This window comes from Tamandua tetradactyla, chromosome 5 (assembly GCF_023851605.1).
Source record: "Tamandua tetradactyla isolate mTamTet1 chromosome 5, mTamTet1.pri, whole genome shotgun sequence".
Taxonomy (NCBI): Eukaryota; Metazoa; Chordata; class Mammalia; order Pilosa; family Myrmecophagidae; genus Tamandua; species Tamandua tetradactyla.
In genome coordinates, this window is record NC_135331.1 from 179297738 (window position 1) to 179310396 (window position 12659).

The following is a 12659-nucleotide window of genomic DNA, read 5'->3' on the forward strand; positions in this document are numbered from 1 at the left end:
AAAATAAAATAGGATAAAAAAATTAAAAGTAAGAAATGAAAAATAAAAATAGAAAATCAATAAAAATGTAACATATCAAATAAAATACAAACAAAAATACTACCAACAATAATGAATATACAGAGAAAAATTATAGGGAAAAAAAGACAAAAGAAGAAAACCTAGGGAAATGGAAGTCTGCCTACCTGCACTTACTGCATGCCTCCAACAGGTGGTGCTCTCGAGGCACCGCCTCCCCTCAGGCTTGAGCCTGCAGGGACCAGATGTTGAGATGGTGTGCACCGCAGGGGGTGGGCCGCTCTGGGCCTGGCAGCTGGACAGCTGGTCCCCGGGCATGGGACAGGGGAGCTAATCAGCACCCAGGGTGGGGGGGGTAACAGTCCACTTGCAGTACTGTGCTCAGTGGGACAGCTATTTGCAGCGCCCAGCCAGACAACTGCTTCAGCCGGCAGGGGCATGGCTTTTCTCAGCAGATAGCTGGGCTCCCTCCAGAGTCCCCGTAGGTGCTGCCAGCTGTGGATCTGTGCAGGGAGGCCTCCCCAACCAGCAACTGAGTCAGGCTGGAGCAGAGGGAGGTCAGCTCCCTCCACTCCGTACCCCTGCATGCCTCTGCCCACCCCCAATGGGGGGGTCCCTGCCAATGCTTCCCACCCTGCTCTCCCTAGCCCCATCTCCCTGCCTCTCTCCTTCCCCAAACCCCCTGAAGACCCTGCCCAATCACTCACCCCGGCGACTGCAGTCCCAGTCATTCTCTCCCCGTCCCCTATATTGTTCCAAGGAGCAGAGGTGACTTTCATCCCCTGGTCGGCCATCTTCCCGTAAGTCCCTGTGTTAGTTTGCAAGCTGCTGGAATGCGATATACCAGAACTGGAATGGCTTTTAAAAAAGGGAATTTAATAAGTTATAAGTTACAGTTTTAAGGAAGTGTAAGTGTCCAAATTAATGCACCAACAAGAGGTTACCTTCACTTAAGAAAGGCTGATGGGTCTGGAACAAACGTCACGTGGCTGGCATCTGCTGGTCCCTTGCTCCTGGGTTCCATTGCTTTCAGTCTCTTTTCCTGTGGGGGTTCCTCACTTTGCTTCTCCAGGGTTGGCTTTTGTCTCTTGGCTTCCCTTGGCTCTCTCCAGTTTCTGTCCTGCTTAACATCTCAGGGTGATGTCTGTTGGGCACCAATCATCTCCAAATGTCTTTGTTCTCTGAAGCAACCGTTCTCCAAGCATCTACATCTGCTCTCTCTAATGGCTCTGAGGCTTCTGTCATTTCTGAGGTTTTTCCAAAATGCTTCCTCTTTTAAAGGAGTCCAGCAAACTAATCAAGACCCATCTGGAATGGATGGATTCACATCTTCATCTAGTAAAAAATTAACACCCACAATTGGGCGTGTCACATCTCCAAAGAGACAATATAATCAAGAGATTCCAACATGCATTCCTGAATCAGGATTACAAGAAACATCTGCCTCCACAAAATGGAATCAGGATTCCATTTAGGGTACATACATCTGGGGTATATAATACTTTCAAACTTGCTTAGTCCCTGATTTGTTAATATTTTATTGAGGATGTTTGCATCCATAATCATGTAGTTTTCTTTATTAGTATCATCTTTTTCAGGTTTTGGTATTAGGGTAATGCTGGCCACATAGAATAAGCTAGAAAGCATTTCCTCTCCTTCTAGTTTCTGGAAGAGATGGTAGATAATTGGTATTATTTTTTCTTTAAATGTTTGGTAGAATTCAGTAGTGAAACCATTTGGGCCTAGTGCCCTGTTTTAGAAGTTTGTTAATTGTTGACTCAATTTCTTTACTAGATATGGGACTGTTCAGTTTACCTGTTTCTCCATGTGGGAGTTTTGGTAGATTGTGTCTGTCAAGGAACTGGACCATTTCATCTAAGTTATTGAATTTGTGAGCAAAGAGTTGTTCATAATATTCCTTCATTATCCATTTAATATTCATGGGTCAGTAGTGATAACTCCTTTTTCCTTTTTATTAGCGTAATTTGTGTTTTCTTTCTTTTTCTCAGTTAGCCTGGCTAAACATTTATCAATTTTACTGATCTCATAAAAGAACCAGCTTTTGGCTTGTTGATTTTCTCTATTAATTTCCTGGTTTTGATTTCACTGATTTCTGCTCTAAACTTTAGCTATTTCTTTCATCTGCTTCCTTTGGATTTAATTTGCTCTTCTTTTTTTTTTTTTAGTTTCCTAACATGGAAGCTGAGATTATTGACTTAAGATTTTCTTTTCTAATATATACATTCATTGCTATAAATTTCCCTCACAGCACTGCTTTTGCCTCACCCCACAAATTCTGATGTTTTCTTTTTGTTAGTTTTAAAATATTTAAAACTTTCTCTTCAGACTTCTTTGCCCCATGTGTTATACAGAAGTGTGTTGGTTAATCTCCAAATAGTTTGTTATTTTCCAGCTATCTTTTTGTTATTGATTTCTCATCTAATTTGATTGCTGTCTGAGAGGTTACTTTGTGAGTTTTCCACTCTTTTAAATTTGTTAAGGTGTTTTATGACTCAGAATGTGGTCTATCTTGGTGAATGCTCCATGGGAGTCTGAGAAGAATATGTATTTTGCCCTTGCTGGATGATGCATTCTCCGTCACTCAGAACTAGTTGATTGATGGTGCTATGCAGTTCAATTATACCTTTACTGATTTTTTTTTCTTACCTATTGCATCTGTCAATTACTGATAGAGGGGTTTGAGTGGATTTTTCTATTTCTCCTTGCAGTTCTGTCAGTTGTTTGCCTCATGTATCTTGACATTGTGTTGTTAGCATAAAGATTATGTCTTCTTGGATAATTGACCCTTTTATCATTATGCAATGCATTTCTTTATCCCTGATAATTATCACTGCTTTGAATTCTGCTTATTTGAAAAGAATGTAGCTACCCCAGTCTTCTCTCTCTCTCATATGCTGTATGCTGTGAGGTTGGGGGCACATGTATTTTCCATGTAAATATCCTGTTATGATAGTAGCACCATTTGTGAAAAAATTTTTTTCTTTTGGAATGCATGGGCCAGGAATCAAACCCAGGTCTCCTGCATGGGATGCAAGAATTCTACCACTGTACTACCTGTGCACTCCTACTCCAGCTTTCTTTTGATTAGTGCTAGCCTGGTATATCTATCTCCATTCCCTTATTTTAAAATCATCTGTCTTCATATTTAAGTGCATTTCTTTAGTCAACATACAGTTGGGTCTCACCTTTTTATCTACCCTGACAATCTTTTAATAAGTGTATTTGGATCATTCACATTTAAAGTGATTGTTGATATTTTTGGATTACTATCTACCATATTTGTAACTGTTGTCTACTTGTTACCTTTCTTTTTGGTTATTTTCTGTCTTCTACTCTTTCTACCTGTTTTGGCTTTAATTGAGCACTTTATACAATTCCACTTTCTCTCCTCTCTTAGCAAATCAATTATACTTTAAAAAAATTTTTAGTGGTTGCCCTAGAGTTTGCAAAATACATTTACAACTAGTCCAAGTCCACTTTCTGTTAACACTGTACTGCTTCACAGGTAATGCATATAATGAATACTTTTAACCAAGTATTCCCAATTCCTCCCTCCTGTTCCTTATAACATTACTGCCATTCATTTCCCTTATCCATAAGCTATAATCACTGAACACATTATTGTAATTATTTCTAAGAAATTGTTATCCTTTAGATCAATTAAGAATAAGAAAAATAAGATTTTATTTTACCTTCAATTTTTTCTTCTTTAATGCTCTTCCTGCATATAGATCCATGTTTCTGACTTAAATAATTTCCTTCTCTCTGAAGAATTTCTTTAAAAATTTCTTTCAATGTAGGTCTACTAGTGAAAAATTCCCTCAAATTTTGTTTGTCTGAGAAAAGTTGAGAAAGTATTTCTCATTCACTTTTTTTACCTTTTTTTTTGGCATGTGCAGGTTTCAGGAATTGAACCTGGATCTCCCACATCACAGGAGAGACTTCTACCACTGAGCTACCCTTGCAACCACCTCTCATCCACTTTTTTTTGCATGGGCAGGCACTGGAATCAAACCTGGGTCTCTGGCATGGCAGGTGAGACCTCTGCAACTAAGCCACCGTGGCCTGCCCTCCCATTCACTTTTGAAGGATGATCTTGCTGGAAACAGCACTATAGGCTGGTGGGTTTTCTTCTTTATCATTTTAAAGATTTCACTCCATTGTCTTCTTGCTTGGATGGTTTCTGAAGAGAAGCCCCCAGTGTAATTTTTATCCTTGTTCCTCTTTAGGTGTTTTTTTCCCCTGTGATTTCCTTCATGATTTTCTCTGTCTTTGATCTCTTGCAGATTGAATATGCTTAAGTCAAATTTTTTTTTTTTTTTTTTTTTTGGTATTTATCCAAAAATTGTGTTCTCTGAGCTTCCTGGATCTGTGGTTTGTTGGCATTAATTTTGGAAAATTCTCAGCCATTGTTACTTTTAATATTTCTTCTGTTTCTTTCTCTTTTTTTCTTCTGTATCTGTGTATACCCATTATATATATGTTATACCTTTTGTAACTGTCCCACAGTTCTTGGATATTCTGCTCTGTATTTGTTTTTTTCATTCTTTTTTTCTCTTTTCTTTTTCATCTTGGGAAGATTTTATTGATAAATTTTTAAGCTTACTGAGTCTTTTCTCAGTAGTATCCAGAGGCATTCATTTCCACCACAGTGTTAATGTCAAGCATTTCCTTTTTATTCTTATAATTTCCACCTCTCTGCTTACATTACCTATTTGTTCTTACATGTTGTATACTTTTCAATTATAACACTTAGCATATTAATCAGTTATTTTAAAATCCCAGACAATTCCGTAACTCCTGCCATATCTGAGCCTGTTCTGATGCTTGCTTTGTTTCTGAAGATCATAGGTTATTGCCTTTTTAACATGCTCTGTAATATTTTGATGAAAGCTGGACATGATGTATCAGATAAAACAAGATGAGGTAAACAGGTCTTTAATAGGAGATTTTATGTTTATCTGGCTAGGAGTTTGGCTTTGTTTTTGCTTGATGTAGCTGTAGGTGTCAGAGGCTAAAACTTCCTTTAATGTCTTTGTTTTTGTTTGCCCTGTGGTCATCACATTTCCCTAGAACCTCCTTTTTAAATAGTCTGAGCCTTGCAGTTCTTTCCATTGTAACCCCATTATTCAGGAGACCTGTTAATGCGGTGGCAAGGGAAAGAGGATGGGAAGAATTCTACAAGCCTATGAGTAGGCCTCTGTCTTCTAGTGAAGTTTATATACATACATGTACGTATTCGCAAACATAAGTAAAGGAAGATGAAACTGCATTCACTTTTCAAACAGTTATTTTGTTCCTCCTTTAATCCAGACCTCAGGTTTACCCTTAAATAACCTACATAGTTGGTCAAAAGTCAGATGGGAATGCTATGTCCGGAAACATGGAGCCGGGTCCAGGCCACAGTGTTAGAAGCCAAAGGAAGAGATTACCAAAAGATCCAAGGAATGAAGGAAAATGGAATTTGCCCAAGTATAAGTTATTGTCACTAAATATACCTTTCCATTAGAAACCCCACCCAATTTTCTTCTTGGAAACAGAGCTCCTCCTTCTTGGGGGTAGGGGCAAATATTTATAGGCCAATAGAGGTTAATACATGCTAGTTGATCATTAAACAAAAAGTTTAATAAGATAGGGGACCTGCTTCTAAAAATATCTCAAAGTCTGGTAGAGAAAGAGGGAACCCAATCAACCAACAAACAATTTGATAAACAGCTCCTTTGCAAGTACTTAACATGAACTGTGAAGACACATAGGAAATGGGTGATAGCATGACAAAGGACAATATTCCAAAGAAAAGTGAAATAACGGTGTCGCTGGTGAATAGGAGTTCTGTTTTCCAACTTTGACTTTCCACTGCTTTGTTGAGGAAATATTAAACTTTATTTTCCCAAAAGCACTGAAAACATAAAGTTGTAAGCCATGACCATCTTTCAACTTGCGACCAAGAACTCTTACTGATTTCTGGTTATTAAGAATAAAGCTGTCGTGAGCATTCACGTACAAATCCTTCTATGGATATAGGTTTTTATTTATCTCAAAAGTTAAACACATAGAGTAGAATTGCTGGGTCACACGGTAGATGAATGTTTAATTTAAAATTTATATTATAAGGGAATCAATCAATACAAATGATGAAGTGAGACCATAATTATGTCAAAACAGGTCGGCTCTAATGTAACGATTTTTCCTTCGGTTATCACAGCAAATTTTTGTCAGAGATAGCAGTTTCATTTAACCATTTTAGAAATGTTTTTCATAACTTCAGTCCCCAAACTGGAATTCCTCTAAATCAAGGAGAATTTCTTAACCAACATGATGATGCTAGAGTGCTATTCATTTATAAACTGTTTGCTTCATTGGAGTCATACCCTGCCATTTTATACCAATACTAACACCATATTTCACACCTCTTTTTAATTGACTGCCCTGCTTTTCTACATAGAATGATTCTGTTTGGCTGGGGAAAACTGGCATAAACAGAAGCTCAAGTACTGACAAAATCACCAGGTAACCCTAGTAAAATTGTTTATTGACTCTCCCATCGTAGCACTTTTTTTAAAATCAAATCAAGAATAATCATAATACCTCTCACTCTGAAGGAGAAAAGTCTTCACTGTTCACCCTAGAAAATTCTAGGATTTCATCCATGCTACCCTTAGTTCTAAGACATTTTCAAATAGTCTGTAACATAGGATTTCCTAATTGATCGCTTTTCTGATAACTGAATTAAATGTCTTGTTAACAACTCCGACAAAGCAATGCCAAGTTAGCTGGACTAGAACCAGATACTGCAAATCTAATTATTAAGTGAAGATATAGACCAGTGTGTTAGAAAAGGATCCGGTTGTCATTCACAGGGCATCTCTGGGCCTAAACTGGCAAACCATCAAAGCTGAGATGTTCAAGGCCCCTGCACAGCAACCTTTAACAATATGTGGGAAACCGAGACCAGATATTGTCTGTTAGAAAAGGAGAAAGAAGACTCCTGATTTAAATAGGGATTTTATAAATTCAAAGCGGGCCCACAGAACTATTACCTGAAATGGAAACAGGCAGGACTTTGAATTTATAGGTCTGTCATCAGAAAATCTCAGTGTCTGTGAAGGAGCTGAGAATTTCAGTTTTTCAATGACTGAAAATAATTTTAAGACAACCTTAGAAGGTAGAAGTCTCCATACTAGTCAAAGATTCTCTTGTGAACTTATAGAAAGCTGTTATGGAAACATCAAGTCAGCTTATTCTCGTCATTGAGAATTCAGGAGAATCTGAAATTTCAAATACATTCAAATATCAATTTTAGGCACTTCGAAGACATAAATCATTTCATAAAAAATTTATTACTCTGTAAATACAAATTCACATCAACAAACAAAATTATTTTCCAGTGGAAAAATACTAGCCATTAACATTGAAAACTTTTTTGACTTAATAAATAGAACTTTGGCATTCAAAATTCTAGCTGTAAACCCTATTTTAAAAAAAGAAAAACAAAACCAACCCCTTTACAAAAAAAGAGGCAAGAACAATAGGTCTGAAGGCATAAGCCAACCAGTGGCTTCACATTCTTTTTACAATAACTGTATTTCAATTAAGCTATGAACACTGTATTTACAGATGAGGTATTCTGGGTGGTTCAAAATTGAACCTAGTTTACAAAAACCACCAGTCACAGTGACTGATTAAACACTCAGCTGTGCTTTTAATATAACCACCTAGCACCTTACTACTACTTGTCATCACACCAATGTGATGCTGAATTATGTTTCTGTATTTAAATAACTATTTATATATATATTATATATATGTACACACATACACACACAAATGAATACTTCCCAAAGGAGTTTCCTGCTCACCCACAGGGAAAGGGTGACCTATATCTAATATCTCTTTCTTACCCATTAATGAAGAACTGTTTCTTACTTAAAAAAGAAAACAAACCCTTATTCAAGTTTACTTATAGAATTAACAAGGTGCAATAATCAACATTCTTATAGCTCATGTAAAAGAGAAATGAATGCTTACTGCAGGCAAAAAGGCACAAAATGTTCTCTCAACATGCAGCTACAATAGTGTTGTTAATGAGTTATTGATTTGAAATCACAATCTTATTATATTCAATATTTCCTTTAAATAAAAAAAAATCCAAACTCTTTCCCCCTTCATGAATAAATGGATAATATAATCATACAAAATACCATAATGGCATTTTGGGGTAACGATGGAAATTTTACTCTTTATATCAAATAGGAAATAGTTTCTCTAGTTTTTGGACACTGAAAAGAACTGTCAAAATTGAAATAAAATGAATTAACTTTGGCTAATAAGAGCTACTGGCAGTTTCAAATTAGAGAGTCTGAATAAGCATGGTTATGAGAATTGCTTATTACTATAATTACAGAACTACAATGATAGAAATCTACAAATAAGACTACCAATAATCCAAATTAAAGGTGTGCCTGAACTGAACTCTGCTATATAAAAACATAGTCCAGGTTCTCAGTCAATATTTTACTCACTGAAGTAGTACTATTATTTAAATAACTTTTTATCCAATACAATTAATATCTTTACAAAATCCTCTAACTGATTCCTATGTCTTGAACTATACCCAAATTAATCATAAGCCCATAACTGCCAGAAATGTACAAAATCTATTTTAGCAACACTTTCCAGCCTTTGAGATTGTCTCTAACACGCTACTCAAAGAAGTCTAATTCAGATTAATAAATGGTTGTGACCAAAATAAATTTTACGAAAATACTATTAACATTGAACATTCAATCCTATTTCAAATATGAAAAGGGGTCATATTTATCTTTAAATAAATTCATGCATATCATAACCAGACAATGCTTATGATTTTAAAAGTAAGAAAGAGGCCACTGAAATCTGCTAACAGCTTAACTGAAAACATCCTATTTTCTGACATCAAAGGAAAAGACAGTTGTATTTGAATCAGTTAGTAGTTTCTGCCTAGGTAACTTGGATCTTTTGCTGAGACTACTGCTGCTTTATCTGTGGCAGAATAAGCTCAATTTCAAAACCAAAAAGATCAATAGTAAATGTAACATGAGGAAATTCTTAAGAGGACAAGCATTTAATTCACAGAGCATAAATAAAAAGTGATTTTATATCACAGGTAACAAATAGATTTACTTTAAAATTTAGGTTAATTTTCATTTCAGGTATATATATCACTGTAATAACTTCTCAGCACATCCCAGCTCAAACTGGAGCAGGATACTATAATATTTCTATTTGGCCATCTTAAGGGGTCTAACAGTAAAATCTTTTGTTTTCTGTGGGATACTAATATTATTACTGCTTTAAACATTTTAGCGTTTAACATTTTAAGGTTCCATTATTTCTAAAGACTTGGAAGTGGGGGAAAGGGGTTTAATTAAAAAAACTGCAAAAATGTTTGCTGTATTTGTGTCTGATCTATTTTAGATGCTATTATCTATTTGACTGTAAAGGAACATTCTCAAATACTAACTATTGCAAGACAACTCTTTGCATCTGATTTTTGGTATTAATATACTAAACTACTCCCTGATTGTCTTCAAACCACCAACCTTAAAAAACAAATGAACACATAAGAAAGCCAAGTTCTTACCAGTGACTTAGTCCCTCCCTTATCATGTTAGGTGAACCACTGCGATGCACAAATTCTTTTCTGCCCTAATCCTAAGAAGTAAGAATGGCAGGGAGGACACAGGCACTGAACAGAGGGTAAGTCTGATGTCTTTACAATGCATTATAACTGGTTACTGAGATAAAACAAAAAATAATTTATTGAGAGTTGGATATAAACCAAAATTCTGAACTGTCTTCCTAGGTAATCTCCTTGGAGGCCTATACTTACCCCACAGATGTTTATTTAAGATAAATATTTTTTAGGAGCAGGCTTTATGCCAGTATAAGCCTGGCAAGAAAACAGGGCATGTGATGTGCTCTTGAGTAAAACAATATTAACCTGTTTGATTCATGCCCCTCATTCCTCTACCCCTTGTCAAAGGACAACCATTTGCCATAATTAAGTATAATTAAAAGAATGTTAACAAATGCTCTGAAGGCAATCAAATATAGACTCCCTTCAAAGGACTAACTAAAACAGAGACAATACTCTTTGGAAATTTAAGTCATTTCTATATCTGCTTAAAAATCAGTTGCGTGTACATGTACTCCACATGAAGAGATAGCCTGGCCAACTTGGTATTCTATGAAAAACCCTGTTCATTACTTACATATTTTGCCTGATAAAATGAATTAAAAGATCATCTAAGTTTAGATTTTGTTTATGTTAGTGATTACTCAGATATAAAGAACACATATAGGCTTTCTCTTAAAGTAATTTAAACTGTAACAAATACAAAATTGTTAAAATGTAAACTTTGAGATTTAGATAAATAAACTATTATTCCAGAGTCATTTTCTTAATCTCTTTTTTTATAATGATCTGTAGCCTTAGGTTTGCATTAATTTTTATGGCTTTGTTTTCACTGATATATAAAACATAAATAAAAAATTGTAAATCGTAAGGGACATGTTAAAATTAATTCAAGCACTACTAAACTTCTTTGTAATGTAAATTATGCTAATAAAAAAGATCACCATATCAAAATTTCACACCTCCACTATCCATAATAGTCTGGAAAACAGCTGACCTGCCTACAGTACTAAAATTAAGACAGTCCAACAACCTCACCATCTCAACACAGTGATTGTTCAAAATACAAATGGTTTGCAGCTGTACTAGTATTATAAAACTTGGCTGCTGTTGGAACGCTTATTCAGCCAGCCCTTAAAAACCCTAAAGTTCAAACTGAGCTATAACATGAAAGAAATACAAAAATAAAAAGTGTGTGCCTTTTTCAGAAGGGCTGGTTTGACTCTACAAATCATCATAATTTTGTGAATAAAGTGCATGTGTGCTTGCACACATACACACACCTGTTGGGTTAAAAGAAATCCTATCGCTTTATCTCAGTGACACTCTTCACAGCTTGGTCCTACAATCAGTAGTTTGATAATACAGAATTTTTTCTTGTAGACTTTATCACATTTTTCAAATGGTAATTTGATTTTTGGCCTGATTAGATAAGCCCCTTCCAAAACTCCTCATACTTCCTTTTCCCCCAATAAATCAAATCCACAGGAAAAAGCCTACATGCAAGTCACTCACACCTTCCATCAGGACTCCTTAAGAGAAACAGGAAGAGCCATAATACAGGAGCATTTAGCAACAGGTCATTATTGCTGCAGAACCAACACTTGATCACTGGGTGATGCAGTTGTCTCCCATGTCCTGAGCATAGCGGTCTGATATTGTAGTCCTTAATTCATCAATGTCCCTCCGTAACTGGCACACATCTGACAGTTTTTTAGTGAGTGTTTCTGGGCTGTAGTCATTCTCAGTCTCTTCAGCTGAACAGTTCATCGCTGTGGAAATAAAACATGGAGAGAATATCTCACTTTTTTGAACAAAGGCACATTATTATCTTCAACTTAATTACCTGTGGATATATAAATGCTGCATACAATACCAGTCAGGCTGAGGTTTAAACTATGCACCATTCAATATTAAACAGATATTATTTACTCGGTCCTTTTAAAATTTTGCTAATTACTTTAAATACATTAAATTTATAGAGTGCTACACACAAATTCAATATATTTAATGAACGTCAATACTCTAAAAGATAAAAAAAGAGCATATTCTATGTCTCTCTTCAGACTCAACAAGAGCACTCAATTCTTCCTATCTAGCAAAGTCTGAACAACATTTGTACAATGAGAGGTGAAATTCTTATAGATTGCAAAGTAGGTTTATTAGCATGAATACATCAATTTTCAAACAGCAAAGGCATCTGCATAAGAATAATGGTATGGTAAGCATATATATGGAACCTTGGGACCCTACAATCTCAAACGATTCAATCAGGCTGATAGCTAGTTGCTCAGTGGCTGAATAAGTGAAGCTGAGGCCCCAGATCAGCTAGATTTTAGTTATTTACTTCAGTTTTTATCTTTGTAAACATACTGTAACATAAAAGCAGGCAAGCAGGGACTGTGAAATACACCTTTTCTTATACTTTAATTGTTCCTGGTAATGTCCTGGAGGCATAAAGTTCAGATAGCTCATTTGTTACTTTAACAAATATTAACTGAATGCCTGCAATGATCCAGGCATTATGCTAGATTGCTGAGATTAGAAAAATAAATGAGACAACTCAAAGATTTACATATAGTGACATAAACAAATAAACACAATTAAGAACTGTGGGTGACCAACTACTGCATACAGACTACAATGGCATAAGGAAGGCAACAGCCAAGTCTAACTAGAGAGGTGGAAGGTATTTGTTCATTGAGTGGGTCAAGGAAGCAAAATAAAAGGTACAAAGGCAGGAAAAACAAATGATCTGAAAGAATTTGAGAAAATTCTATAACATCAGTAACTGGCTCTAAAAGGGTAGAACACAGATTATGATAGATAAGAGTACCAAGAAATGAGGCTAGAGAGGTAGATGGGAGCTACGTATTTCTACTAGGGGGGAGTATAAGTACTAGTCAATCAGATTCATGGTTTAAAGAGATCACTGGCAGCAATG

General features: G+C 35.8%; 1 protein-coding gene across 6 annotated transcripts in view; it reads right to left on the bottom strand.

Annotated features, from left to right (window-relative positions):
• Positions 1 to 11280: 11280 nt before the first annotated feature.
• Positions 11281 to 12659, bottom strand: part of CEP85L (centrosomal protein 85L) — a 165916-nt gene continuing 164537 nt past the window's right edge. For all 6 annotated transcript variants that reach the window (XM_077162757.1, XM_077162756.1, XM_077162755.1 and 3 more), the window contains one exon: positions 11281 to 11487. In XM_077162757.1, coding sequence (XP_077018872.1) covers positions 11324 to 11487 — 164 coding nt within the window. In that variant the 3' untranslated portion in view covers positions 11281 to 11323. The remainder of the gene's footprint in view (positions 11488 to 12659) is intronic.